Source organism: Bubalus kerabau, chromosome 6 (genome assembly GCF_029407905.1).
Source record: "Bubalus kerabau isolate K-KA32 ecotype Philippines breed swamp buffalo chromosome 6, PCC_UOA_SB_1v2, whole genome shotgun sequence".
Classification (NCBI taxonomy): Eukaryota; Metazoa; Chordata; class Mammalia; order Artiodactyla; family Bovidae; genus Bubalus; species Bubalus kerabau.
The window spans coordinates 23,327,297-23,352,864 of record NC_073629.1 but is presented as its reverse complement, the minus strand read 5'-3'; the positions used below and the strand labels follow the sequence as shown (position 1 = coordinate 23,352,864).

The 25,568-nt window shown below is 40.5% G+C and overlaps 1 protein-coding gene and 1 long non-coding RNA gene across 13 annotated transcripts in view; one reads left to right on the top strand and one right to left on the bottom strand.

Annotated features, from left to right (window-relative positions):
* CHD1L (chromodomain helicase DNA binding protein 1 like) overlaps window positions 1-6,834 on the top strand; it is a 63,987-nt gene extending 57,153 nt beyond the window's left edge. For 8 of the 12 annotated variants that reach the window (XM_055584559.1, XM_055584554.1, XM_055584556.1 and 5 more), the window contains 4 exons: window positions 4,435-4,505; window positions 4,612-4,726; window positions 5,460-5,568; window positions 6,462-6,834. In XM_055584559.1, the coding sequence (XP_055440534.1) occupies window positions 4,435-4,505; window positions 4,612-4,726; window positions 5,460-5,568; window positions 6,462-6,540 (374 nt within the window). In that variant the 3' untranslated portion in view covers window positions 6,541-6,834. Of the gene's footprint in view, window positions 1-12; window positions 479-4,434; window positions 4,506-4,611; window positions 4,727-5,459; window positions 5,569-6,461 lie in introns of those variants that run through there. The other 4 variants (XR_008715601.1, XR_008715602.1, XR_008715600.1 and 1 more) reach the window with 4 other exon arrangements.
* The window catches only part of LOC129654839 (uncharacterized), a 46,419-nt gene that overhangs the window by 2,492 nt on the left and 18,359 nt on the right, over window positions 1-25,568 (bottom strand). The window lies entirely within an intron of this gene.

Below are 25,568 nucleotides of genomic sequence, written 5' to 3'. Positions count from 1 at the left end.
TTTGCAGCATAGGTGGTAAGGGAAGCTTTCCCAACCCCAACCCTGGCCCACCAAGGAAGACACTGCGAAGGGCTGATTTTTCTGGCAGCTACCATCACCAGGTGGAATGCAGCTGGAAAAACCTGTTTCTCTCTGCCAGCATCTGGAGTACTAAGGTGGTAGCTCCCCAACCTGGGTGGAGGAAGGGTATTGGGAAAGAGGCAGATAAGAATTTCAAATGGTGTCAAAGGCACGTGCTCAGTAGAAAGTTCATGCACAAGTAACTGAAAATTTCCCTGCAGGTGTGTGGCAGTCCCAACACACTAAGTGTTAAACCCACACTTTCCCTCAGCTCTGCTGCCGGCTCCCTGTGCAAGCTCCCTGGTGTATCCATGAAAGTGAACTCTGGTAGACCAGGATCCTACTCAAAACAGGTCATGTTGGCAGGCAAGGAAGAAGCCACAGACTTGAGCTATAGCTCCACCTTCTGGGAAAAAAGGTACCCAGCCAGCCTGATGAATTGTAAAAATCAGAGAATACACAAAAGCTTAAAAATTTGGCCACAAGACAGAGCAAGAAGAGTGGAGCATAAACATACAGGAAAAACTGAGATAATACCAGTACTATATAACGTAATACCCTGTCTGCTGCTGAAGGTAATGAGCACTGAGTTAAGGAGATATCTGCTACTTCAAATGCAAAAGCACCAGTGCATAAGTACCAGGAATATGAAATCAGGAAATATGGCATCACAGAAAGAAGATGACAGTTCTCCAGCAGCCATGCTCAAAGGCACAGAATATTGTGATCTAACTGACAAAGAATTCAGAATAGCAGTTATGAAGAAACTCAGTGAATTACAAAAAGACTCAGAAAGGCAACTCAATAAAATCAGGAATAAAATATGTTAACATAGTGACTTCTTTTCAAAGAGACTGAAATTTTAAAAACCCAAACAAATTGTAGAGCTGCAGAAGTCAGTGGATGAGATGAAGAATGCAGTAGAGAACAAGGTAGGCTTCTTGGGTAGTGCAGTGGTAAAGAATCCACCTGCTAGTGCAGAAGATGCAAGAGATGTGGGTTCAATCCCTGGGTTGGGAAGATTCTCTGGAATAGGAAACGGCAATCCATTCTAATATTCTTGCCTGGAAAATCCCATGGACAGAGGAGCCTGGTGGGCTAAAGTCCATGGGGTCACAGAGTCAGACATGACTGAGCATGCATGTGTAGCAGGGGAAACCATGTGGAAGAAAGAATAAGTGACTTGTGGGAGATAGGAATTTTGAAATAACAAATTTAAAGAGTGAAGTAAGCCTGTGTAAGCTATGAGACTGAATCAAGAAAACACAAATCAGAATAATTAGGCTTCTAGAAGGAGAAGGGGAAAACGAGTTTAAGAAATAGTAGCTGAGAACTTTCCCAACCTAGGGAAAGACAAAACATACATGTCCATGAAGCTAATAGGTCACCCTGTTATCGCAATGCTAAAAGACCTTCTCCAAGACTTTCAATGATAAAAAATCTTAAGCTAGGGAAAAAAAGAATATAATGTACAAAGGAACCCCTATTTGATTATCGGCACATTTCTTAGCAGAAACAGGTCCTGAGAGTAGAATAACATATTTGAAGTGTTGAAAGATCAAAATTGCCAGTCAAGAATACTTTCTACAGCAAAGTCAGCTATGAAGGAGAAATAAAGGCTTTCCCAGCAAACAAAAGCTGAGGTAGTTCACCACCGTTAGACTTACCTTGCAAGAAACGCTGAAAGGAGTTCTTCAAGCCAAAATGAAAAGGCATTAATCAGTCATATGAGCACATGTTAAAGTATTCAACACACTAGTAAAGGTAAAATATGTACAGTAAGGTTTAGAAAACCAACTTGGTGTTAAGATGGTGTGTGACCCACTCAACTATAATATAAAGCATAAAGGAAAATAGTGAAAGTAACTACAGCGACTATAAATTGCTAACGAATACACAACATACAAAGAGGTAAATTGTGACATGCATGATATAAAAGGGAGGAGTGAAAGGGTGGAGCTTTTATAGGCAATTGGATATAAGTTGCTGTCCTCCTAAAATACACTATTCTATCTATAAACTGTTTCATGTAAAGCCCCATAGTAACCACAAAGTACAAACCTAGATCAGATCCACAAAAGACAAAAGGGAACCAGAGCATAGCACTGTAGAAAATAATCAGTTTACAAAGGTAGGCAGAAACAGAGGGAAAAAGAAACAGTGGAATTACAAAACAACTGGAATGCACACAGTGGCAAGTAAGTCCTTATTCCAAGTAAGTCCTTATATAAAATTACTTTAAATGTAAGTTGATTGAATTCATCCGTCAAAAGGCACAGAGTGTCTAGATGGATAAAAAACAAGACCCAATTATATATCTCAAAGTGAAGGGATAGAAAAACATATTCCATGCAAGCAGAAACCAAAAGAAAGCAGAAGTAGTTATATTTGTATTGCATGAAATAGACTCGAAGCCAAAAATGGTAATGAGACAAAGAAGGTCACTATATAACGATAAAGGGATCAGTTCATCAAGGAGTTGTAACAAGTGTAAATATATGTGCACCCAACATCGGTGCACCTAAATATATTAAGCAAATATTACTACATGTGAGGGGAGAAGTAGACAATACAATAGTAATAGGGGACTTCAGTACCCCACTGTCAGCAATACATAAATCATCCAGACAGAAAACGAACAAGGAAATGATGGCTTGAACCAAACAGTAGACCAAATGGACCTAACAAGTATCTATAGGACATTCTATCCAACAACAGCAGAATATAAATTCTTCTAAATACACATGGAACATTTTCAAGAATAGATCGTACGATAGGGCAAAAAACAGGTCTTAGCAAAATAAGATAATTGAAATCATACTAAGTTATCTTTTCTGCTCACAGTGGTGTGAAACTAGAAATAAAATGAGGAAAACTGGAAAATCTGTAAGATGTGGAAACCAAACAGTATACTCCTGAACAGTGGGTCAAAGAATAAACCGAAAGGGAAAGCAAAGAATATCTCAAAAAAAAAATATGGAAACACAACATCCCAAAACCTATGGGGCCCTGCAAAAACAGTTCTAAGAGGGAGTCTTACAGCAATAAATGCCAGGATTAAGAAATTAGAAAGATCATAGCCCTCAAGGAAATAGAAAAGAGGAACAAATTAAGCCCAAAGCCAGCAGAAGGAAGGAAATCAAGTTCAGAGGAGAAATAAATGAAGTAGAGACAGAAAAAACAATAGAAAAGATTAATGGAACTAAGAGGTTTTCAAAAAGATAGACAAAATTGATAAATCTTTAGTGAGAATAAAAAAGAGAAGACCCAAATAAAACCAGAAAAGAAATTATAACTGACCCTACAGAAATACATAGAATCATAAGAGAGTATTATGGATAATTGTACACCAACAAACTAGATAACCTGGAAGAAGTGGATAAGTTTATAGAATCTGCAAACTGTCAAGACTGAGCCAGTAAGAACTAGAGAATCTGAACAGACCAGTGATGAGCAAAGAGATTGACTCAGTAATTAAAAACTTCCCAACACAGGAAACTTTAGGACCAGATGGCTTCACTGGCAGATTCTACCAAACATTTCAAGAAGAATTAAGGCCAGTCCTTCTCAAACTCTTCCAAAAAACTGAAGAGGAGGGAACTTTTCCAAACTCATTCTATGAGGCCAGTTTCACCCTGGTATCAAAGCCAGATGACACTACAAGAAAACAAAACTATAGACCAATATCTTTCATAACTTCAATGCAAAAATTCTCAACAAAATATTAGCAGACCTAATTCAGTTACTTATTAAAAGGATTACCCACATGACCAAGTAGGAATTATCCCAGGGATGTAGGGATAGTTCAACATACACAAATCAATAAATGTTATATATCACATTAATCGAATGAAAGATAAAAGTGATCCTTTCAATAGATGTAGAGACAGCATCTGACAGTACAAATTCATGATGACATACCCTCTGCAGATTGGTTATGGAAGGAACATACCTCAGTATGTTTTTTGTTTCATTGTTCAGTTGCTAAGTCATGTCCTGGGGCCCACCAGGCTCCTCTTCCATGAGATTCTCCAGGCAAGAATACTGGAGTGGGTTGCCATTTCCTTCTCTAGGGGATCTTCCTGACCCAGGGATCAAACCCCAGTCTCCTGTGCATCTTCTGCATTGCAGGCAGATTCTTTTACCACTGAGCCAAAAGCTGTATACAACAAGCCCACAGCATGCATTATATTCCACATAACTGAAAACTTTTCCTCTAATATCAGGAACAAGACAGGGCACCACTGTTACCTATACCTGAGTAGCTTTGGAAAAGGCACAGCACAGGGACAATTCAGAGTAGCCCTTCCTCAGGGGTCTCATTCTGTAGTGAACTTTATGTTCTTTCTGTTGCTTCTTCTTGTTTTACCTCAGATTTGAGTTTGGGAGGTGTCCTTTTATTTCCTATTGACGATAAAGAGTCAAGAAACGAAGGACAAGATTTGGTAAGTGAAAAAACCACATCAATTTATTGGAGCTAAACTCTGACTCCCATCACCTCCTCCGGAAACTGCCCCTGCTCCCACTCAGTAAATGGATTGTTCCTCCTAGCTGGCCTTGATTGTGGCCCAGCACCGAGATCGCGCCAATGTCCTGTCTGGCATTAAGATGGCAGCCCTAGAAGAGGCCCTAAAGAAGATATTTTTAGCAGCAAAGAAAAGGAAAGGTAAGTCCTTCCACTTGCTCAGGAATAGATGAATTTCTGTTTCCAAGTGTAGGATGTGATTTTTAAAGGGGTGAGAAATGCCAAGATTCCATTCAGTATATGTGGTGAAGGGAAGCCCCAGTATGAGAGGCCACACAAGTAACACTCTCCTCATCTTGTATTCTCAAAGCCCTTTTCCTTTCTTGATCACTTCTGTATCCTTTGTCTCTGAACCACCTGCATCCTCTGGGTATTTGTATCATGATTTTACAGACGAGGAAGCAGAGGACCAGAGATGAGGTAAACTGGTCACATGCTGTTGAGAAACGCTTTTTATCCTGTCCCCTCTCGGAGAGTCACAGTCTGCATTAGCAGACAATTCTCTGCCAAAAGACCTGAGTTTAATTTTATTTCCAAACCCAGCATGTCTTAGAGTTTGTCAAACTGATGGACTTGTTAAAGAATCTTTGCTTTTTAAATTACATCTCAATCATCAATCATATTCTATTCCCATTGTACCTACTTATTACCATAGCCTGTATGTAGGTCCTTATGTTCTATAGAATTAGTTTTCCCATGTTACAGTCACTCCTCATATAATAATCATATGCTTTGAGTGGCACTCACCAAGATTATATACATTTTGTTCATTGGAAACAACAAAGTGACTTAGAATACATTATCATCTATGTATATCTTATACACATTACTCAATTTGATGAATGAAGACATCATGAACTTTTTTTTTTAACAGCAAGTGTCCATCTTCCACGCATTGGACATGCCACGAAAGGTTTTAACTGGTATGGTACTGAGCGACTTATTCGGAAACACTTGGCCTCAAGAGGCATCCCAACTTACATGTATCCTTTTATTATCCTAATGGTATACACTTTCAGCTCAGAAGGGGACAATGTCTTGCATTTTTCTGGTGTCATTTTTTAATCCAAGGCCAAGTCCTCTTCTGCCATGTTTTTCACTCTACCCCCACTTCAATGAGAAAAAACTAAGAAGCATTTTCTTACTGTGTATATATCCAAGGAGATAAACACTCCCCAGCATTTGTACATGCCAACAGCTAAAAGATACATGAAGAGGGGAATTAATTGAACAATTGCCATTTGCTCTCATGTTGAATCTGTTTCACATCACTTCTCTGGAGATCCTTCAGGCCCATAGATCAAGGCCTAGTTCTAAGAACTTCACTCTGTTCACTAAAATAAGTAAGCAAAAAAGTGACCTATTTTATTTCTGAACCAATTCAGTGTATTCTTAAGCAGTGTGAAATTCATTTTGACCATGAGGACATAATCTAGTTTTGCTAGACTAGTATTTTCTTCCAGTGATCTGCTTGCTGTAAGTTAGCATTGTTTGAACCACAATATTGGGTCCAGAATTATTAGAAGAAGCTGAATTTACCAAGTGCTATAATTATACAGAAACTTCCTCCTTTTACTTAGATAATTACTGAAATTAATTCACTTGGTGGAGGTTTATTTAAATCACTATAAAAACTTAGCAGAGAAGTTAGGTTTTATACATTTGCACAATTCAGACAGTATCAGAAGAGTTTTAGTATATCATCATAATTCTACAGTAATAAGTACTAACAATACTGAAAAGATTTATTACATGGTAAAAGGAAATTAAGGCATATGCCTCTGGAGTGATTATTTCAGTAATTACTAAAGAACTAGTAGTTTTAGTAGAGTCGATTTTAAAGTGATGAAAAATATTCCTTGACCGCCCTATTCAGCTACTATTTTCCTAGGAGCAAGGCTGCCATCCTTCATCTACAGGCCTCATCTTCATCCTCAGGACAGCTAGTATCTTAACAATCAGCTCAGCATCAGATCCAGCCTTCAGCAACCAGCTGAAAAAGCTGGGAAAAAAAAAAAGCTAGTTGGTCAAAGCCACTGTAATAGAGTATTCAAGGAATCAGGATCTGGTGGGCCTCTGAGAGGCTCTGTTTTCTGAATTCTAATTTTGTTCCCCTGAATGTGTTACTGATGTGTAATACCTGTAATACAGCGATGCAGAAGTTATTTGGGAAAATCCTTTGGCAGTTTGCCAGTGCCCCAGTATGCATAGCTATTTGTATAATAATAAATACCTTTTCTCTCTCTAAAGGTTTCTTAGCTTGCTTTCCCCTCAATCTAGTTTTCTTCCTCTCAGACTGATTTCTTTATGGTGAGAAAGGTAAGTGCATTAAGGAGAAAGGAAGGGAAATAGAACAGGTTGGTTCTGGGGGAAGGAAATGCCTTCAGTCAGTTCATGCCTTGGAAAGACAGGTCTCTAGGGGAAAGACTGAGAAGAGAGATTGCTGATCCAGACAACCAATGTCCCTCCTGCCTTCTGTTCATACAGTTCAACATTCAGATCCAGAGGAACACAAGTGGCTTCAGAGAAACCAAGGATCACCTTTCCCCCTTCCATTAAATTCAGTTCAGCTTCAATAAATGAAGGGATTGTGGGGACTACCCTAGTGGTCCACTGGCTAAGACTCTGTGCTCCCAATGCAGGGGGCCCAGGTTCAATCCCTGTCAGAGAACCAGGTTCCACATGCTACAACTAAGAGTTTGTATGCCACAACGAAGATGGAAGATCCCATGTGCCGCAACTAAGACTTGACACAAACAAATTTAAAAGAATTAAAAACAAGGGAATTGTGGAACTGGCACAAAACTGACAGCAAATGTCAGATTGGGGAGGACAGAGAGATGAGAACCACCAGAGAAGGAATTGTAGGAGGAGATACCATAGAAGCTGTGACTTTTCACATTTTTGTACATGAAGTCTCAGTCTTGGCTGGCTGTCCTCAACCAGCCTGGTTTCTGCTGCTTTGAGGCCCTTAATACCTAGAGAAGCCTCAGGCCTGGGCTCTTGATTCAGGGAACCTTGGCTACTAGGGGGTCTCAGAGCTGGGGCCATGACCTTCTAAGGAAAGCAGTGATGTTAGCATCTGCGTTGTACTGTTCTATTTGACTTCCTCCCTGGCTTCTTCACCCATCAACAATTTAGAATCTGTGTTGAAGACCAATTTAGTTGAAGACTGAGTTCATGATTCCTGAACTTTTTCTTTTTTAATTTAATTGGAGGCTAATTACTTTACAGTATTGTGGTGGTTTTTGCCATACATTCACATGAATCAGCCATGGGTGTACATGTGTTCCCCATCCTGACCCTCCCTCCCAACTCCCTCCCCATCCCATCCCTCAGGGTCATCCCAGTGCACCAGCAGTGAGCACTCTGTCTCATGCACTGTACCTAGACTGGCGATCTATTTCACATATGATAATATAATGTTTCAATGCTATTCTCTCAGATTATCCCACCCTCACCTTCTCTCACAGAGTCCAAAAGTCTGTTCTTTACATCTGTGTCTCTTTTGCTGTCTTGCATATAGGGTCACTGTTACCATCTTTCTAAATTCTATATATATACATTAATATACTGTATTGGTGTTTTTCTTTCTGACTTACTTTGCTCTGTATATTAGGCTCCAGTTTCATCCACCTCATCAGAACTGATTCCAGTGCATTCTTTTTAATCGCTGAGTAATATTCCATTCTGTATGTGTACCACAACTTTCTTATCCATTCGTCTGCTGATGGACATCTAGGTTGCTTCCATGTCCTGGCTATTTTAAACGGTACTATGATGAACACTGGGGTACACATGTCTCTTTCAATTCTGGTTTCCTTGGTGTGTGTGCCCAGCAATGGGGTTTCTGGATTGTATGGCAGTTCTATTTCCAGTTTTTTAAGGAATCTCCACACTGTTCTCCATAGTGGCTGTACTAGTTTGCATTCCCACCAACAATGTAAGAGAGTTCCTTTTTCTCCGCACCCTCTCCAGCACTGTTTGTAGATATTTTGATAGCAGCCATTCTGACCAGCGTGAGATGGTACCTCATTGTGGTTTTGATTTGCATTTCTCTGATAACGAGTGATGTTGAGCATCTTTTCATGTGTTTATTAGCCATCTGTATGTCTTCTTTGGAGAAATGTCTGTTTAGTTCTTTGGCCCATTTTTTTATTGGGTCGCTTTAATTTTCTGGAATTGAGCTGCAGGAGTTGTTTGTATATTTTTCAGATTAATTCTTTGTCAGTTTCTTCATTTGCTATTATTTTCTCCCATTCTGAAGGCTGTCTTTTCACCTTGCTTATAGTTTCCTTTGTTGTGCAAAAGCTTTTAATTTTAATTAGGTCCCATTTGTTTATTTTTGCTTTTATTTCCATTACTCTGGGAGGTGGGTCATAGAGGATCTTGCTATGATTTACGTCAGAGTGTTTTGCCTATGTTTTTCTCTAGGAGTTTTATAGTTTCTGGTCTTAACGTTTAGATCTTTAATCCATTTTGAGTTTATTTTTGTGTATGGTGTTAGAAAGTGTTCTAGTTTCATTCTTTTACAAGTGGTTGACCAGTTTCCTCAGCACCACTTGTTAAAGAGACTGTCTTTTTTCCACTGTATATTCTTGCCTCCTTTGTCAAAGATAAGGTGTCCGTAGGTGCGTGGATTTATCTCTGGGCTTTCACTTTGTTCCACTGATCTATATTTCTGTCTTTGTACCAGTACCATACTGTCTTGATGACTGTGGCTTTGTAGTAGAGCCTGAAGTCAGGCAGGTTGATTCCTCCTGTTCCATTCTTCTTTCTCAAGATTGCTTTGGCTATTCAAGGTTCTTTGCATTTCCATACAAATTGAAATTATTTGTTCTAGTTCTCTGAAAAATACCATTGGTAGCTTGATAGGGATTGCATTGAATCTATAGATTGCTTTGGGTAGTATACTCATTTTCACTATATTGATTCTTCCAATCCATGAACATGGTATATTTCTCCATCTACTTGTGTCCTCTTTGATTTCTTTCAGCAGTGTTTTATAGTTTTCTACATATAGGTCTTTTGTTTCTTTAGGTAGATATATTCCTAAGTATTTTATTCTTTTAGTTGCTTGGTGAATGGAATTGTTTCCTTAATTTCTCTTTCTCTTCTCTCATTGTTAGTGTATAGGAATGCAAGGGATTTCTTTGTGTTAATTTTATATCCTGCAACTTTACTATATTCAGTGATTAGCTCTAGTAATTTTCTGGTGGAGTCTTTAGGGTTTTCTCGGTAGAGGATCATGTCATCTGCAGACAGTGAGAGTTTTACTTCTTCTTTTCCAATCTGGATTCTTTTTCTGCTCTGATTGCTGTGGCCAAAACTTCCAAAACTATGTTGAATAGTAGTGGTGAGAGTGGGCACCCTTGTCTTGTTCCTGACTTTAGGGAACATGCTTTCAGTTTTTCACCATTGAGGATAATGTTTGTTGTGGATTTATCATATATGGCTTTCATTATGTTGAGATATGTTCCTTCTATTCCTGCTTTCTGGAAGGGTTTTTTTTAAATCATAAATCGATATTGAATTTTTTCAAAGGCTTTCTCTTCATCTATTGAGATAATCATGTGGTTTTTATCTTTCAATTTGTTAATGTGGTGTGTCACATTGATTGATTTGCAAATATTGAAGAATCTTTGCATCCCTGGGATAAAGCCCACTTGGTCGTGATGTATGATCTTTTTAATATGTTGTTGGATTCTGTTTGCTTGAATTTTGTTAAGGATTTTTGCACCTATGTTCATCAGTGATATTGGCCTGTAGTTTTCTTTTTTTGTGGCATCTTTGTCTGGTTTTGGTATTAGGGTGATGGTGGCCTCATAGAATGAGTTTGAAAGTTTAACTTCCTCTGCAATTTTCTGGAAGCGTTTGAGTAGGATAGGTGTTAGCTCTTCTCTAAATTTTTGGTAGAATGCAGCTGTGAAGCCGTCTGGTCCTGGGCTTTAGTTTGTTGGAAGATTTCTGATTACAGTTTTGATTTCTGTGCTTGTGATGGGTCTGTTAAGATTTGCTATTTCTTCCTAGTTCCGTTTTGGAAGGTTACACTTTTCTAAGAATTTGTCCATTTCTTTCAAGTTGTCCATTTTATTGACATATAGTTGCTGATAGTAGTCTCTTATGATCTTTTGGGTTTCTGTGTTGTCTGTTGTGATTCTCCATTTTCATTTCTAATTTTGATTTGATTCTTCTCCCTCTTTTTTTTTTTTTTTTTTTTGTTGATGAGTCTGGCTAATGGTTTGTCTATTTTATTTATCTTCTCAAAGAACCAGCTTTTAGCTTTGTTGATTTTGGCTATGTTCTCCTTTGTTTGTTTTGCATTTATTTCTGCCCTAATTTTTATGATTTCTTTCCTCCTACTAACCCTGGGGTGCTTCTTTTTCTAGTTGCTTTAGGTCTAGTAGAGTTAGGTTATTTATTTGATTTCTCTACTGTTTCTTGAGGTAAGCTTGTATTGCTATGAACCTTCCCCTTAGCACTGCTTTTACTGAATCCCATAGGTTTTGGGATGTTGTGTTTTCATTTTCATTCATTTCTATGCATATTTTGATTTCTTCTGTGATTTGTTGGTTATTCAGAAGTGTGTTGTTTAGCCTCCATATGTTTGTCTTTTTAGTAGTTTTTTTCCTGTAGTTGACATCTAATCTTACCACATTGTGATCAGAAAAGATGCTTGAAATGACTTCAGTTTTTTTGAATTTACCAAGGCTAGATTTATGGCCCAGGATGTGATCTATCCTGGAGATGGTTCCGTGAGCATTTGAGATAAAGGTGAAATTCATTGTTTTGGGATGAAATGTCCTATAGATATCGATTAGGTCTAACTAGTCTATTGTATCATTTAAAGTTTGTGTTTCCTTGCTAATTTTCAGTTTAGTTCATCTATCCATAAGTGTGAGTGGGGTATTAAAGTGTCCCACTATTATTGTGTTACTGTTAATTTCCCCTTTTATACTTGTTAGCATTTGCCTTACATAATGCAGTGCTCCTGTGTTGGGTGCATATATTTATAATTGTTGTATCTTCTTGGATTGATCCTTTGATCATTATGTAGTGTCCTTCTTTGTGTCTTTTCACGGCCTTTACCTCAAAGTCTGTATTATCTGATATGAGTATTGCTACTCCTGCTTTCTTTTGGCCTCCATTTGCGTGAAATATCATTTTCCAGCCCTTCACTTTCAGTCTGTATGTGTCCCTAGGTTTGAGGTGAGTCTCTTGTAGACAGCATATATAGGGGTCTTGTTTTTGTATCCATTCAGCCAGTCTTTGTCTTTTGGTTGGGGCATTCAACCCATTTACCTGTAAGGTAATTATTGATAAACATGGTCCCATTGCCATTTACTTTGTTGTTTGGGTTCCCGTTTATAAACCTTTGCTGTGTTTCCTGTCTAGAGAAGATCCTTTAGCATTTGTTGAACAGCTGGTTTGATGGTGCTGAATTCTCTGAGCTTTTGCTTGTCTATAAATCTTTTGATTTCTCCTTCATATTTGAATGAGATACTTGTTGGGTACAGTAATCTGGGTTGTAGGTTTTTCTCTTTCATCACTTTAAGTATGTCCTGCCATTCCCTTCTGGCTTGAAGAGTTTCTGTTGAAAGATCAGCTGTTACCCTTATGAGGATCTGCTTGTGAGTTATTTTTTTTCCCTTTCTGCTTTTAATATTTGTTCTTTGTGTTTGATCTTTGTTAATTTGATTAATATGTGTCTTGGGTGTTTCACCTTGGGTTTATCCTGTTTGGAACTCTCTGGGTTTCTTGGACTTAGGTGGCTATTTCCTTCCCCATTTTAGGGAAGTTTTCAACTATTATCTCCTCAAGTATTTTCTCATGGCCTTTCTTTTTGTTTTCTTCTTCTGGGACTCCTGTGATTCAAATGTTGGGGCATTTCACACTGTCCCAGAGGTCTCTGAGGTGGTTCTCATTTCTTCTGATTCTTTTTTCTTTTTTCCTCCCTGCTTCATTTATTCCCACCAATCTGTCTTCCACCTCACTTATCCTGTCTTCTGCTTCAGTTATTCACTGTCGGTTCCCTCCAGAGTGCTTTTGATCTCAGTTATTGCATTATTCATTATTGATTGACTTTTTTATTTCTTCTATGTCCTTGTTAAATTTTTCTTGCATCTTCTCAATCCTTGTCCCCAGACTATTTGTGTCCATTTTGTTTTCAAGATTTTGGGTCATTTTTACTACCATTGTTCTGAATACTTTTTCAGGTAGACTTCTTATCTCCTCCTCTTTGGTTTGGTTTAGTGGGCTTTTATCATGTTCCTTTATCTGCTGAATATTCTCTGCCGTTTCATCTTGTTTAGGTTGCTGTGTTTGGGGTGGCCTTTCTGTATGCTGGTAGTTTGTGGTTCCTCTTTATTGTGGAGGTTCCTCCCTGTGGGTGGGGTTGGACAAGTGGCTTGTCAGTTTCCTGGTTAAGGAAGCTTGTGTTGGTGTTCTGGTGGGTGGAGCTGCATCTCTTCTCTCTGGAGTACAATGAAGTGTCCAGTAGTGAGTTTTGAGGTGTCTGTGGGTTTGGTGTGACTTTTGGCAGCCTTTATTTTTGTGCTCAGGGTTATGTTCCTGCATTGTTGGAGAATTAGTCTGGTATGTCTTGCTCTGAAACTTGTTGGCTCTTGGGTGGAGCTTGTTTTTAGTGTAGGTATGGAGGCTTTTGGATGAGCTCTTGTCAATTAATGTTCCCTGGAGTCAAGAGTTTTCTGGTGTTCTCAAGTTTTGGATTTAAGCCTCCTGCCTCTGGCTTTCAGTTTTATACTTACAGTAGCCTCAAGACTTCTCCATCCATACAACACCAATGATAAAACATCTAGGCTAATGGTGAGAAGAGTCTCCACAATGAGGGGACAGCCAGAGAGGTTCAGAGTTACATGGAGAAGAGAAGAGGGATGAGGGAGTTGGAGGTGACCAGGAGGAGAAGAGGAGGAATCAAAAAGGGAGAGAGCAATCTAGCCAGTAATCAGATCCCTATGTGCTCTCCACAGTCTGGAACACTCAGAGAGGTTCTCAGAGTTCCATAGAGAAGAGAGGAGGGAGGAAGGAGATAGAGGTGACCAGGAGAAGAGTGGGAATCAAAAGGGGAGAGAACAATCTAGACAGTAATCAATTCCCTATTTGCTCTCCACAGTCTGGAACACTCAGAGAGGTTCACAGAGTTACATAGAGAAGAGAAGAGAGAGAGGAGGGAGATAGAGGTGACCAAGAAGAGAAGAGGGGGAATCAAAAGGGGAGAGAACAGTCTAGCCTGTGATCAGTTCCCTAAGTGTTCTCCACAGCCCGGAACACCCAAAGAGATTCAGAGTTAAGTAGAGAAGAGACAGTGGAGGGAGGAGATAGAGGTGACCTGGGGGAAAAATAGGAAGGTCAAAAGGGGAAAGAGCAATCAAGCCAGTAATCACACTCCTAAGTAAAAATGGGTACTGAAGATTGCATTCTTAAAGGTACAGAATTGATACCAAATATAAAAAGCAAAGATTAAAATATATCTAGGAATTTCTCTGGAGCCATTGAGGGCAGTGTGGGGTCTGTTCAGTTTTAGATAGTTACTTGTTCCACCTTATACTTCTTCTCAAGGTCTATAGGTCCCTTCCAGTGTAGCCAATGCCAACTCCAGGGTTTTAATTTGTTGCACCTGTCACTTCCAAAGCGGTTCCCTCTTTGTTTATTTTGGCTTCCTCTGTTTGCAGGTCTCTTCAGTATCTAACATCTGCCCTGATACAAGGGTGGTCTTGTTCAGTTGTGCTCTGGGGAGGGAGGAACACTGCAAACAAATACCACTGGCGTGTGTGGGGAGTGCTCGCAGTATCTGGGCTGCACTGGGTTTGCCCCCGCTCACAGCATGTGTGCTTTCCCGGTCTACACTGCTCAGGCTCCAGGTTGCTCTGCAGGGGCACTAAGGTGGGCCCTGGGTTGTGTGCACTTCCCAGATGTACGCTGCTCAGATTCTGGTTCTCAGGTACTCCACAAAGGCACAGACTCAGTTGGCCCAGCCTTTTGTGCCCTTTCCAGGTTCAAGCAGCTCAGGAAACCAGGTGCTTGGCCAGCGGTGCATCTTATTACCTCCCCCGTCCCAGCTGCTCAGTTTCCTGGGTGCACAGTGAGAGCGCTGTCTCAGGAGTTCCACGTGTCTCCTCTGGGGAGCTGATCTGGCTGCAACCCTCCTGGTGGATGTCAACCATCCAGGATCCCAGGATGACTTGATTAGCCACTGGGAGTCTGTTCACAGTTTGGTAGAGGATGCCCCTTGCCTTCCAGCTCTGGCTGTTGCCTGCCTGCCTGCCTCCCTGCCTCCAGCAGGGGATGGGCCAGTCCGCTGCCGGCTAGCTCTCATGTGGTATTTCCTCAGTCCTTTGTTTTGTGAGAGGCCTTCAGATCAGATCAGATCAGTCACTCAGTCATGTCCGACTCCTTGCGACCCCATGAATCGCAGCACGCCAGGCCTCCCTGTCCATCACCAACTCCCGGAGTTCACTCAGACTCACATCCATCGAGTCAGTGATGCCATCCAGCCATCTCATCCTCTGTCGTCCCCTTCTCCTCCTGCCCCCAATCCCTCCCAGCATCAGAGTCTTTTCCAATGAGTCAACTCTTCGCATGAGGTGGCCAGAGTACTGGAGTTTCAGCTTTAGCATCATTCCTTCCAAAGAAATCCCAGGGCTGATCTCCTTCAGAATGGACTGGTTGGATCTCCTTGCAGTCTAAGGGACTCTCAAGAGTCTTCTCCAACACCACAGTTCAAAAGCATCAATTCTTCAGCGCTCAGCCTTCTTCACAGTCCAACTGTCACATCCATACATGACCACAGGAAAAACCGTAGCCTTGACTAGACGAACCTTTGGTGGCAAAGTAATGCCTCTGCTTTTGAATATGCTATCTAGGTTGGTCATAACTTTCCTTCCAAGGAGTAAGCGTCTTTTAATTTCATGGCTGCAGTCACCATCTGTAGTGATTTTGGAGCCCAGAAAAATAAAGTCTGACACTGTTTCCACTGTTTTCCCATCTATTTCCCATGAAGTGATGGGACCGGATGCCATGATCTTCGTTGTCTGAATGTTGAGCTTTAAGCCAACTTTTTCACTCTCCACTTTCACTTTCATCAAGAGGCTTTTGAGTTCCTCTTCACTTTCTGCCATAAGGGTGGTGTCATCTGCATATCTGAGGTTATTGATATTTCTCCCGGCAATCTTGATTCTGGCTTGTGTTTCTTCCAGTCCAGCGTTTCTCATGATGTACTCTGCATATAAATTAAATAAACAGGGTGACAATATACAGCCTTGACGTACTCCTTTTCCTATTTGGAACCAGTCTGTTGTTCCATGTCCAGTTCTAACTGTTGCTTCCTGACTTGCATACAAATTTCTCAAGAGGCAGATCAGGTGGTCTGGTATTCCCATCTCTTTCAGAATTTTCCACAGTTGATTGTGATCCACACAGTCAAAGGCTTTGGCATAGTCAATAAAGCAGAAATAGATGTTTTTCTGGAACTCTCTTGCTTTTTCCATGATCCAGCGGATGTTGGCAGTTTGATCTCTGGTTCCCCTGCCTTTTCAAAACCAGCTTGAACATCAGGAAGTTCATGGTTCACATATTGCTGAAGCCTGGCTTGGAGAATTTTGAGCATTACTTTACTAGCGTGTGAGATGAGTGCAATTGTGCGGTAGTTTGAGCATTCTTTGGCATTGCCTTTCTTTGGGATCGGAATGAAAACTGACCTTTTCCAGTCCTGTGGCCACTGCTGAGTTTTCCAAATGTGCTGGCATATTGAGTGCAGCACTTTCACAGCATCATCTTTCAGGATTTGGAATAGCTCCACTGGAATTCCATCACCTCCACTAGCTTTGTTCATAGTGATGCTTACTAAGGCCCACTTGACTTCACATTCCAGGATGTCTGGCTCTAGGTCAGTGATCACACCATCGTGATTATCTGGGTCGTGAAGATCTTTTTTGTACAGTTCTTCTGTGTATTCTTGCCATGTCTTCTTAATATTTTCTGCTTCTGTTAGGTCCATACTATTTCTGTCCTTTATCGAGCCCATCTTTGCATGAAATGTTCCTTTGGTATCTCTGATTTTCTTGAAGAGATCCCTAGTCTTTCTTATTCTGTTGTTTTCCTCTATTTCTTTGCATTGATCGCTGAAGAAGGCTTTCTTATCTCTTCTTGTTATTCTTTGGAACTCTGCATTCACATGTTTATATCTTTCCCTTTATCCTTTGCTTTTCGGTTCTCTTCTTTTCCCAGCTATTTGTAAGCCCTCCCCAGACAGCCATTTTGCTTTTTTGCATTTCTTTTCCATGGGGATGGTCTTGATCCCTGTCTCCTGTACAATGTCACGAACCTCATTCCATAGCTCATCAGGCACTCTATCAGATCTAGGCCCTTAAATCTATTTCTTACTTCCACTGTATAATCATAAGGGATTTGATTTAGGTCATACCTGAATAGTCTAGTGGTTTTCCCTACTTTCTTCAATTTCATTCTGAATTTGGCAATAAGGAGTTCATGGTCTGAGCCACAGTCAGCTCCTCGTCTGGTTTTTGCTGACTGTATAGAGCTTCTCCATGTTTGTCTGCAAAGAATATAATCAATCTGATTTCAGTTGACCATCTGGTGATGTCCATGTATAGAGTCTTCTCTTGTGTTGTTGGAAGAGGGTGTTTGTTATGACCAGTGCATTTTCTTGGCAAAACTCTATTAGTCTTTGCCCTGCTTCATTCGGTCTTCCAAGGCCAAATTTGCCTGTTACTCCAGGTGTTTCTTGACTTCCTACTTTTGCATTCCAGTCCCCTATAATGAAAAGGACATCTTTTTTGGGTGTTAGTTCTAAAAGGTCTTGTAGGTCTTCATAGAACCGTTCAACTTCAGCTTCTTCTGCATTACTTGTTGGGGCATAGACTTGGATTCCTGTGATACTGAATGGTTTGCCTTGGAAACGAACAGAGATCATTTTGTCGTTTTTGAGATTGCATCCAAGTACTGCATTTCAGACTCTTTTGTTGACCATGATGGCCACTCCATTTCTTCTGAGGGATTCAGAGGCAGTGCCTTAGGTTAGAGCTTTTCAAGGGAAAGCTCTCTCTCTCTCTCTCTCCCCTCTTTTTTTTCCTCTCTCTGGCTATCCCATGGTTTGGGTTGCTATCTCACATTAGCTCCCTCAGATTGCCCTCAGGGCATTCAGCCCTGGTCCTTAGCCTAAGCAATGCAGCCCACGCGTCCCTATTCACCCAGCGCTTGCTGGTGGCAGACGCGAGCATCTGGGCTACTTCTCCGCTGGGAGTTGCAGTTAGGTGTGTAGTCTCTGGGTTTTATTTATTTATTTTTTTCCTCCCAGTTATGTTGCTCTCTGAGATTCCAAAACCCCACAGACCACCAGTGAGAGGGTTTCCTGGTGTTTGGAAACCTCCTCTTTTATGACTCCCTCCCTGGGACGGGTCTCCATCCCTAAATCTTTTGTCTCTCTTTTTATCTAGTTTGTCCTGCCTCCTTTTGAAGAGAATGGGCTGCCTTTTCTGGGTTCCTGGTGTCCTCCTCCAATGTTCAGAAGTTGTTTTGTGGTATTTGCTCAGCATTCAAATCTTTCGATGAATTTGTGGGGGAGAAAGTGGTCTCCCCGTCCTATTCCTCTGCCACCTTAGGACTGCCCCATTCCTTAACATTTTTTTCCTAAAAAATTTTATTTTTTTGCCTCCTATCTGTTCCTCTTACTCTACTCTGTATAGTCAAAGCTATGGTTTTTGCCAGCAGTCATATATGAATGTGAGAGTTGGACTGTAAAAAAGGCTGAGAGCCAAAGAATTGATGCTTTTGAACTGTGGTGCTGTTGAAGATTCTTGAGAGTCTCTAGGACAACTAGGAGTTCAGTCACTCCTAAAGGAAATCAATCCTAATATTCCCTGGAAGGACTGATGCTGAAGCTCCAGCTCCAGCTCCAATACTTTGGCCACCTGATACAAAGTGCCAGCTCATTGGAAAAGACCCTGATACTGGGAAATATTGAAGGCAGGAGGAGAAGGTAGTGACAAAGGAGATGGTTGGATGGCATCCCCAAATCAATGGACATGAGTTTGGGCAAATTCCAAGAGATCATGAAGGACAGAGAAGCCTGGCGTGCTGCAGTCCTTGGGGTTCGCAAAGAGTCAGACATGACTTAGCGACTAAACAAGAATCTATTACTCTTACCACCAGTCCTTGACACTTGGGTGATTATAATAACTTTAACCTCTTGACTGGCATCTTAAGTCTTAGAAGGAGAACTGGAACTCCAACAAGAGAGAACGTAGAGAAATTTAACCTAATGCACAAATAAGCTGCCTGGTGTTCGAAAGCAGCGAAAGTCCAAACAGGTAAGGTATAAGCAGATGCAAAGAAAACTTGATTGTTTGAAAGCTGTATACCCTCCCAAAGAGCTGTACTCCCTTCAGATAGCAAAGTGTGTAAGGCTAGCCACGGAGGTTTCTGAGCATCTGAGAGGGGCATCAGAACAGGGAACTCACTCCCAAGGGGAGCATAGCTAACCTTTTTCAGAGACACAGGCGATATTTTGAAAAACGGGCTGCTTTTTCACCCTATACTGTCCCCCTTGCCCCAGCCACATGAGGTTTTTCTCTGGATCAAGGCTCTGTCAATGACTGTCTGCTCCATAAGGGGGACAGGGGGAAAACAACACAGAAGTAGATCAGAAAACAACATAGCATCTTTTCCCTTAAACATGGGCCCCCTGTTAGTGGCACCCGCCTGGTTTCCCTTTTGACCTCTCCTAGCTCAGAGTCAAAAATGCTGCTCTGCCTTATCTCTGTATGTCTTTCCTGTCTCATAATCCCCTTGCTCTTCTCATCAGACGGTATCACTCTCTGGGAAGGAAGAATGAAGCTACCTACTTTATTTATCCTAAGGGTTCTGTTCCATTTCTTCCACAATGTCTTTGATGCCATCTGGCCCTCCCCTCAGAGGAGGCCAAGATAGGTCCATGAAGATAATACAAGATTTTGTTCACTGGAGAGCTTTTGTGGGGAAGTTTATACCCTAAACATCAATAAAATTCTCTGCCTATTGAGATAGTGAGGAACTTAACTTTGAAATTTGCTATGTGTACCATCTCATATATTTTCTCAATTTTTAATAAACTCTCCTTCACTTTGTAACATGCCTGTGACTTTAGTTTTTGTTCCATCAACCTAAACTACATTCTATTAAGTTAACTAATCCTTGAATTAGAGCTTGAATCAGCCATTTTAGAGCCCAGCCCATCTCTAGGCCAATGTGTTTTCTGTATTTTGCTGGCTACTTGGGGGCAGGAGGAAAAGGGGACGACAGAGGCTGAGATGGCTGGCTGGCATCACCAACTCAATGGATGTGTTTGAGTGAACTCCGGGAGATGGTGATGGACAAGGAGGCCTGGCGTGCTGCGATTCATGGGGTCACAAAGAGTCGGACACAACTGAGCGAATGAACTGAACTGAACTGAAGAATAAACTCACTCTAGCATTACATGTCTTTCTCCATAATTTAACCTTACTTCCCAGAGACATCCCACAGTTGCTTCCTTGGGCCTTTGCTCATTCTAGTCCCTTCCTAGACCATCTTTATCCTCTAAACCTCTTCCCTTATTTCCAGCACCCTATTGTCCCCTGTCCAGTATAATTCTTTAAGAATCCAGAAAAATCTAATCTCTCTGTACTTGAATTACTAATGATAATTGGATTTGTGGCACTTAATTTGTTAACCTCATATTTTACTCATTGGTATATTTATTTAGTTCTCAGCTAAATCCTAAGGCCTTTGAGAAAGGTGATGTTTCATTTATTTTTCACATCACACAAACCAATTAGTAAGTACTCAGATACTGAATTGAAATGGAATGTAACTGGCTAGCAACTTGGGAAGAATATTAGACTTCCTGAATACATTGTAAACTCCATATGGCTTAAGTACTTAAATATAAAACTTGAGAATGTAGAAAGAAACTTATCATTTTTATGGTGTCTGACAAGCAACTGCCCTTTGAAGCTTCTCCTGACTTCTCACTAAAATATCAGTGGCATTAAGGTGAAGACTCACAATCACACTGAAAATAAGACAACCAACCAACAAACCAAATGCCAGAATATGAGAGGAAATGACACCAGTTATAAGACAAAGCTGAACTGAGACTTTATTTTAGGAAACAAAGATTGCTTAAAAACCTAGGACCTTCACCAGCTAGAAAATGAGCAGCCATCCTTCTATCCTTTCCTTACATTAACAAAAAGATCAACTGCCACACATGCCCACCCCATCTCTTCTGTGAACTCTGTCTCCACCAGCCTTCTCAATAATATTATCCTTCCAATTACTCTTTCTCTTACATACTCGGTTTCTTCTTTGACTTAGAATGTTTCCATTGACTTATAAACAAGTTCAAGTCACTCATTAAAAAGAACTCCCTAAATCCTTATTCCCTCCCTGTCACAGCCAAACCTTAAAAGAGTTGTTTATCTACAGTGCTTTATTTCTTCACCTCCCACTCACTCTTTAACCCAGATCATTCTGACTTTCTGCATCCTCACTTTACCAAGAGTCCGTTTGGATTAGGGCCTATCTTAATAGCCTCACTTTAACTTAATGCCCCTTTAAAGGCACTGTCTACAAATAGTCGTATTTTGAGGTACTGGGGATTAAGGCTTCAGCATGTGAATTTTGAAAGACACAATTCAGCCCAAAACACTCAGCGGTTAACTGTTGGAGTTCCTCAAGGCTAATTCCCAGGCCCCACTCTCCTCCTCCCATTCTGAACTCTCTATCAAGGCTATTTCATCCACTTAAATCTGTGAGTTAGCCTCTCAGGTCTCCAGCTCAGCTGTCTCCTCTGAATTCCAAGCCTGTTACATTCAGCTGCCTACTTGACTTCTCTTCTGAATATTTCAAAGGCACCACAAATTTACATACCCCAAATCGAGTTAATATCAGTCCTTTCCCTTTCTTCCAAACAAATATATCTATTCCGTGTAAGGGTGACCTTTGATATTTCATCCCCAATAAATTCAACCTATCATCAAGATACTGCAATTTAACTTCCTAAGTATCTATTGAATTCATCCACTTTGCTCGTTCTCCACCATCACCTTAGTATAAACCATTATACTTCACCTGGACAACCTCAAGCATTCTGACTCTGTCCTTGTGTTGACTTTAGTTCTCCATTCTGACTGTTCACAGCCAGCATAGTCTTCTCAAAATTAAATCTATCCTGTCATCACTCATCTTAAAACTTACTATGGCTTCTCATTGTTCTTCAGATAAAACCCCAAATCCTTAATATAACTTAGTATGAATGTTATGCATCCATCATTTGGAAGTTCCAAACAATTTGGACTGAAAATAGAGAGGACATACTAGTCCCTGCCAAAATGTCAAATTAACCTGGGTACCTTCCAGAATCAACCCTGGAGGAACTAAAAATGGAAGCATGGGATCTAAGAAATAACAACATAGACCTGAACAAATCCCAGCGGCATGGAAAGTGTTTTGAACTGGTGTGTAGGGGTAGTTGACTGGCGTGGTTGTGGGAAGCTGTTCAGGAAGAGCTGTTCTAATCATGCCACCAGCCTTCCAATCTGACCTTTGCTTTGATCCATTTTTTCCTGACACCTCTCTGCAGAAATCTGAAACAAGGACCCAGATACCCACTGGGGTAAAATCAGGGCAGGACAAAAACCTCTTGGGTCCCACAGACTGGGAATGAACAGCCTTGGGTATCTACTCATCTCTCCTTTCCCTTTGAATTCCAGGGCTGGTAGAGGACAATCTAGGGAGTGCTTCCTCCCCCCAGTACTGTTTTTCTATATAAGATGTAGTTCAGATCTAAGGAACTACTAGGTAGAATAAAATTTTCTTTAAAGCATGACAGTGGATCTGTGATGCCTGAGGCTCTCTGCCCTAGGGCTATTCCCCTCCTCTCTTCTTAAGCTGAGGATCTAAACTTCTGGGCTGAGAGCTGAACATCTAGCCTTTTCCACTGCATGTTAACATATAGAGTAGTCAAATATCCCTAGGGGAATATAGCTCATAACTGCATATCTGAGGATTTAAACAGCCTTAGTGGAAAACATTAATAACATTAAAAGAAATTTTAATGTTATTAAACAGGGACTTCCCTAGTGGTCCAGTGGCTAAGACTCTGTGCTCCCAATGCAGGGGACCCAGGTTTGATCCCTGGTCAAGGAACTAGATGCCACAACTAAGTTTGCCTGCCACAACTAAAGATTCCACATGCTACAATGAAGTTCAAAGATCCTGCATGTTGCAACTAAGACCTGGTGCCGCCAAATAAATAACTATTTTAAAAAATATTACAACAGAAAAACTTAAGAATTTATAATAAGTAAAATAGAAATATCAGAGACCTAAAGGAAGATTATCAGCAATATGAAATTGAAGTATTGAAGTCAAATGAAAATATTACATATGAAAAATAGATGAAAAAAAGAACTCAAGATTGGGTAAATAGTGGAATAAATAGAGCAGATGAATGACTTAGAGTTTTTTTAAAAAGTAGACAGGAATTCTTCCAAAAGGAAATGAAAGAATAAAGAAATGTAAAAATTAAATATAAATAAATGATAGAGACCACTTTCTCATAATCACAGGGAGGAATCAAGATGGCAGAATAGAAGATATAGAGCTCACCTCCTCCCACAAATACATAAAAAAATACACCAATACATGGAAAAATTCTCAGAAAACCTACTGAACTCGGGCAGAATATCTCGAGACGCCCAAAGATGCAAGAAAGATCTTCACGTAACTGGATAGGATGAAAGAGAAAGGGGGTGGGACCTACCCCACTGGGAGGGAGCTGGGAAGGAAGAAAGGTTCCTGCATCCTAGGAGGCCCCTTCACATGTAGGGAGATCAGCCAAGACAGATAGCTTTAGAAGCTCAGAAGAGAGTACAGCAGCCAGTTTGTGGCAGAAAAGAGAGAACTGCATAGATGCTCCATGCTACTGCCCTGAGTTCCCCAGCCTGAGATGCATATCTCCTTCTGCCTACACAGAAGAAGCCGATGCCTGCTATAAAAGGGAAGCTCACCTCACCTGGAGGGAGGGGTGGGGCACACGATAGGCGCCTCACTCCTTGTGTGCTCACCATGGGCAAGACACCACCATTGATGACCCATTGTACCTGAAGGGAGGGGTGAGGCCTGCCATAGCAGCCTCTTTCTCAGCACACTCTGCATGAAAAGGATCATTCACCATGATCAAGTGGGATTTATCCCAGGAATGCAGGGATTTTTCAGTATCTGTTTCCTGACATCAGACTATACTACAGAGCTACAGTAATCAAGAAAATATCGCACAAAACAGAAATATAGATCAATGGAACAGGATAGAAACCCCTAAGATAAACTCACACACCTATGGTCACCCAATCTATGACAAAGGAAGCACAGATATACAATGGAGAAAAGACAGTCTCTTCAATAAGTGGTGCTGGAAAAAACTGAATAGCCACATGTAAAAGAATGAAATTAGAACATTCTTTAACATCATACACAAAAATAGACCCAGAATGGATTAAAGACCTAAAATACTGAACACCATTAAACTCTCAGAAGAAAACATAGGAAGAACACTCTTTGACATAAATCACAGCAAGATTTTTGATCCACTTCCTAGAGTAATGAGAATAAAAGCAAAAATAAATGGTACCTAATTAAACTTAAAAGCTTTTGGGCAGCAAAGGAAACCCAAAGACAACCCTCAGAATGGGAGAAAATATTTGCAAACAAAGCAACTGACAAGGTATTCATCTCCAAAATATACTAACAGCTCATGCATCTCAGTATCAAAAAACAACCAGTCAATGGGTGGAAGATCTAAATAGACATTTCTCCAAAGAAGACATACAGATGGCTAAAAGACATGAAAGGATGCTCAACATTGCTATTTTTTAGAGAAATGCAAGTCAAAATGAGAGTATGGGGGAAAAGGAGCCCTCTTGCACTGTTAGTGGAAATGTAAATTAATATAGCCACTAGGGAGAACAGTATGAAAGTTTCTTTAAAAACTAAAAATAGAACTACCATACGACCCAGCAATCCTACTACTGGACATATACTCTGATAAAGCCATAATTCTAAAAGACACATGTACCCCAATGTTCATTGCAGCACTATTTACAATAGTCAGGACATGGAAACAACCTAAAGTGTCCATCAGCAGATGAATGGATAAAGATGTAGCACATATATACAATGAACTAATACTTAGCCATAAAAAGGACCAAAATGGGGTCATTTTATGAGATGTGTGAGGACCTAGTGGCTGTCACAGAGAGTGAAGTCAGAAAGAGAAAGACAAATACTATATATTAATGCATATACATGGAATATAGAAAAATGGTACAGATAAACCTAGTTCCAGAGCAGGAATAGAGATGCAGATGTACAAAACAGATATGTGGACACAGTGTGGGAAAGGGAGGGTGGAATAAATTGGGAGATTAAATTTAACAGGAATACACTACCGTGTGTACAATATAAGAACCAGCTGTATAGCACAAGGAGCTCAGCTCAGTGCTCTGTGATGACCTAGATGGGTGGCATCGGGAAGGGAGGTCCGAGACAGAAGGAATATACATATGTATACATATATCCGATTCTCTTCATTGTTCAGCAGAAACTAACACAGCATTGTAAAGCAACAATGCTCCAATAAAAAAATGTTAACAAACACAATGAGAAAACAGCCATTTCAACACTTGAGATAGTACATATGATGAAAATTGAATATCTACCTCTCTCATAAATTTTATGCCAGAATCATAATATGGTTTGCACATACATGGAAATAAAGTCAACTAACATTTGGATTGTCAGTCAGCAAGAACTGCACAGGTGCTGAACAACAATGTATTAAACAGCCAACTACCTCCCTTATCATAAGAAGATAATAATACATAAAAAATACATGCCAAGGAAATATAGCCAGAATCGGGATTGG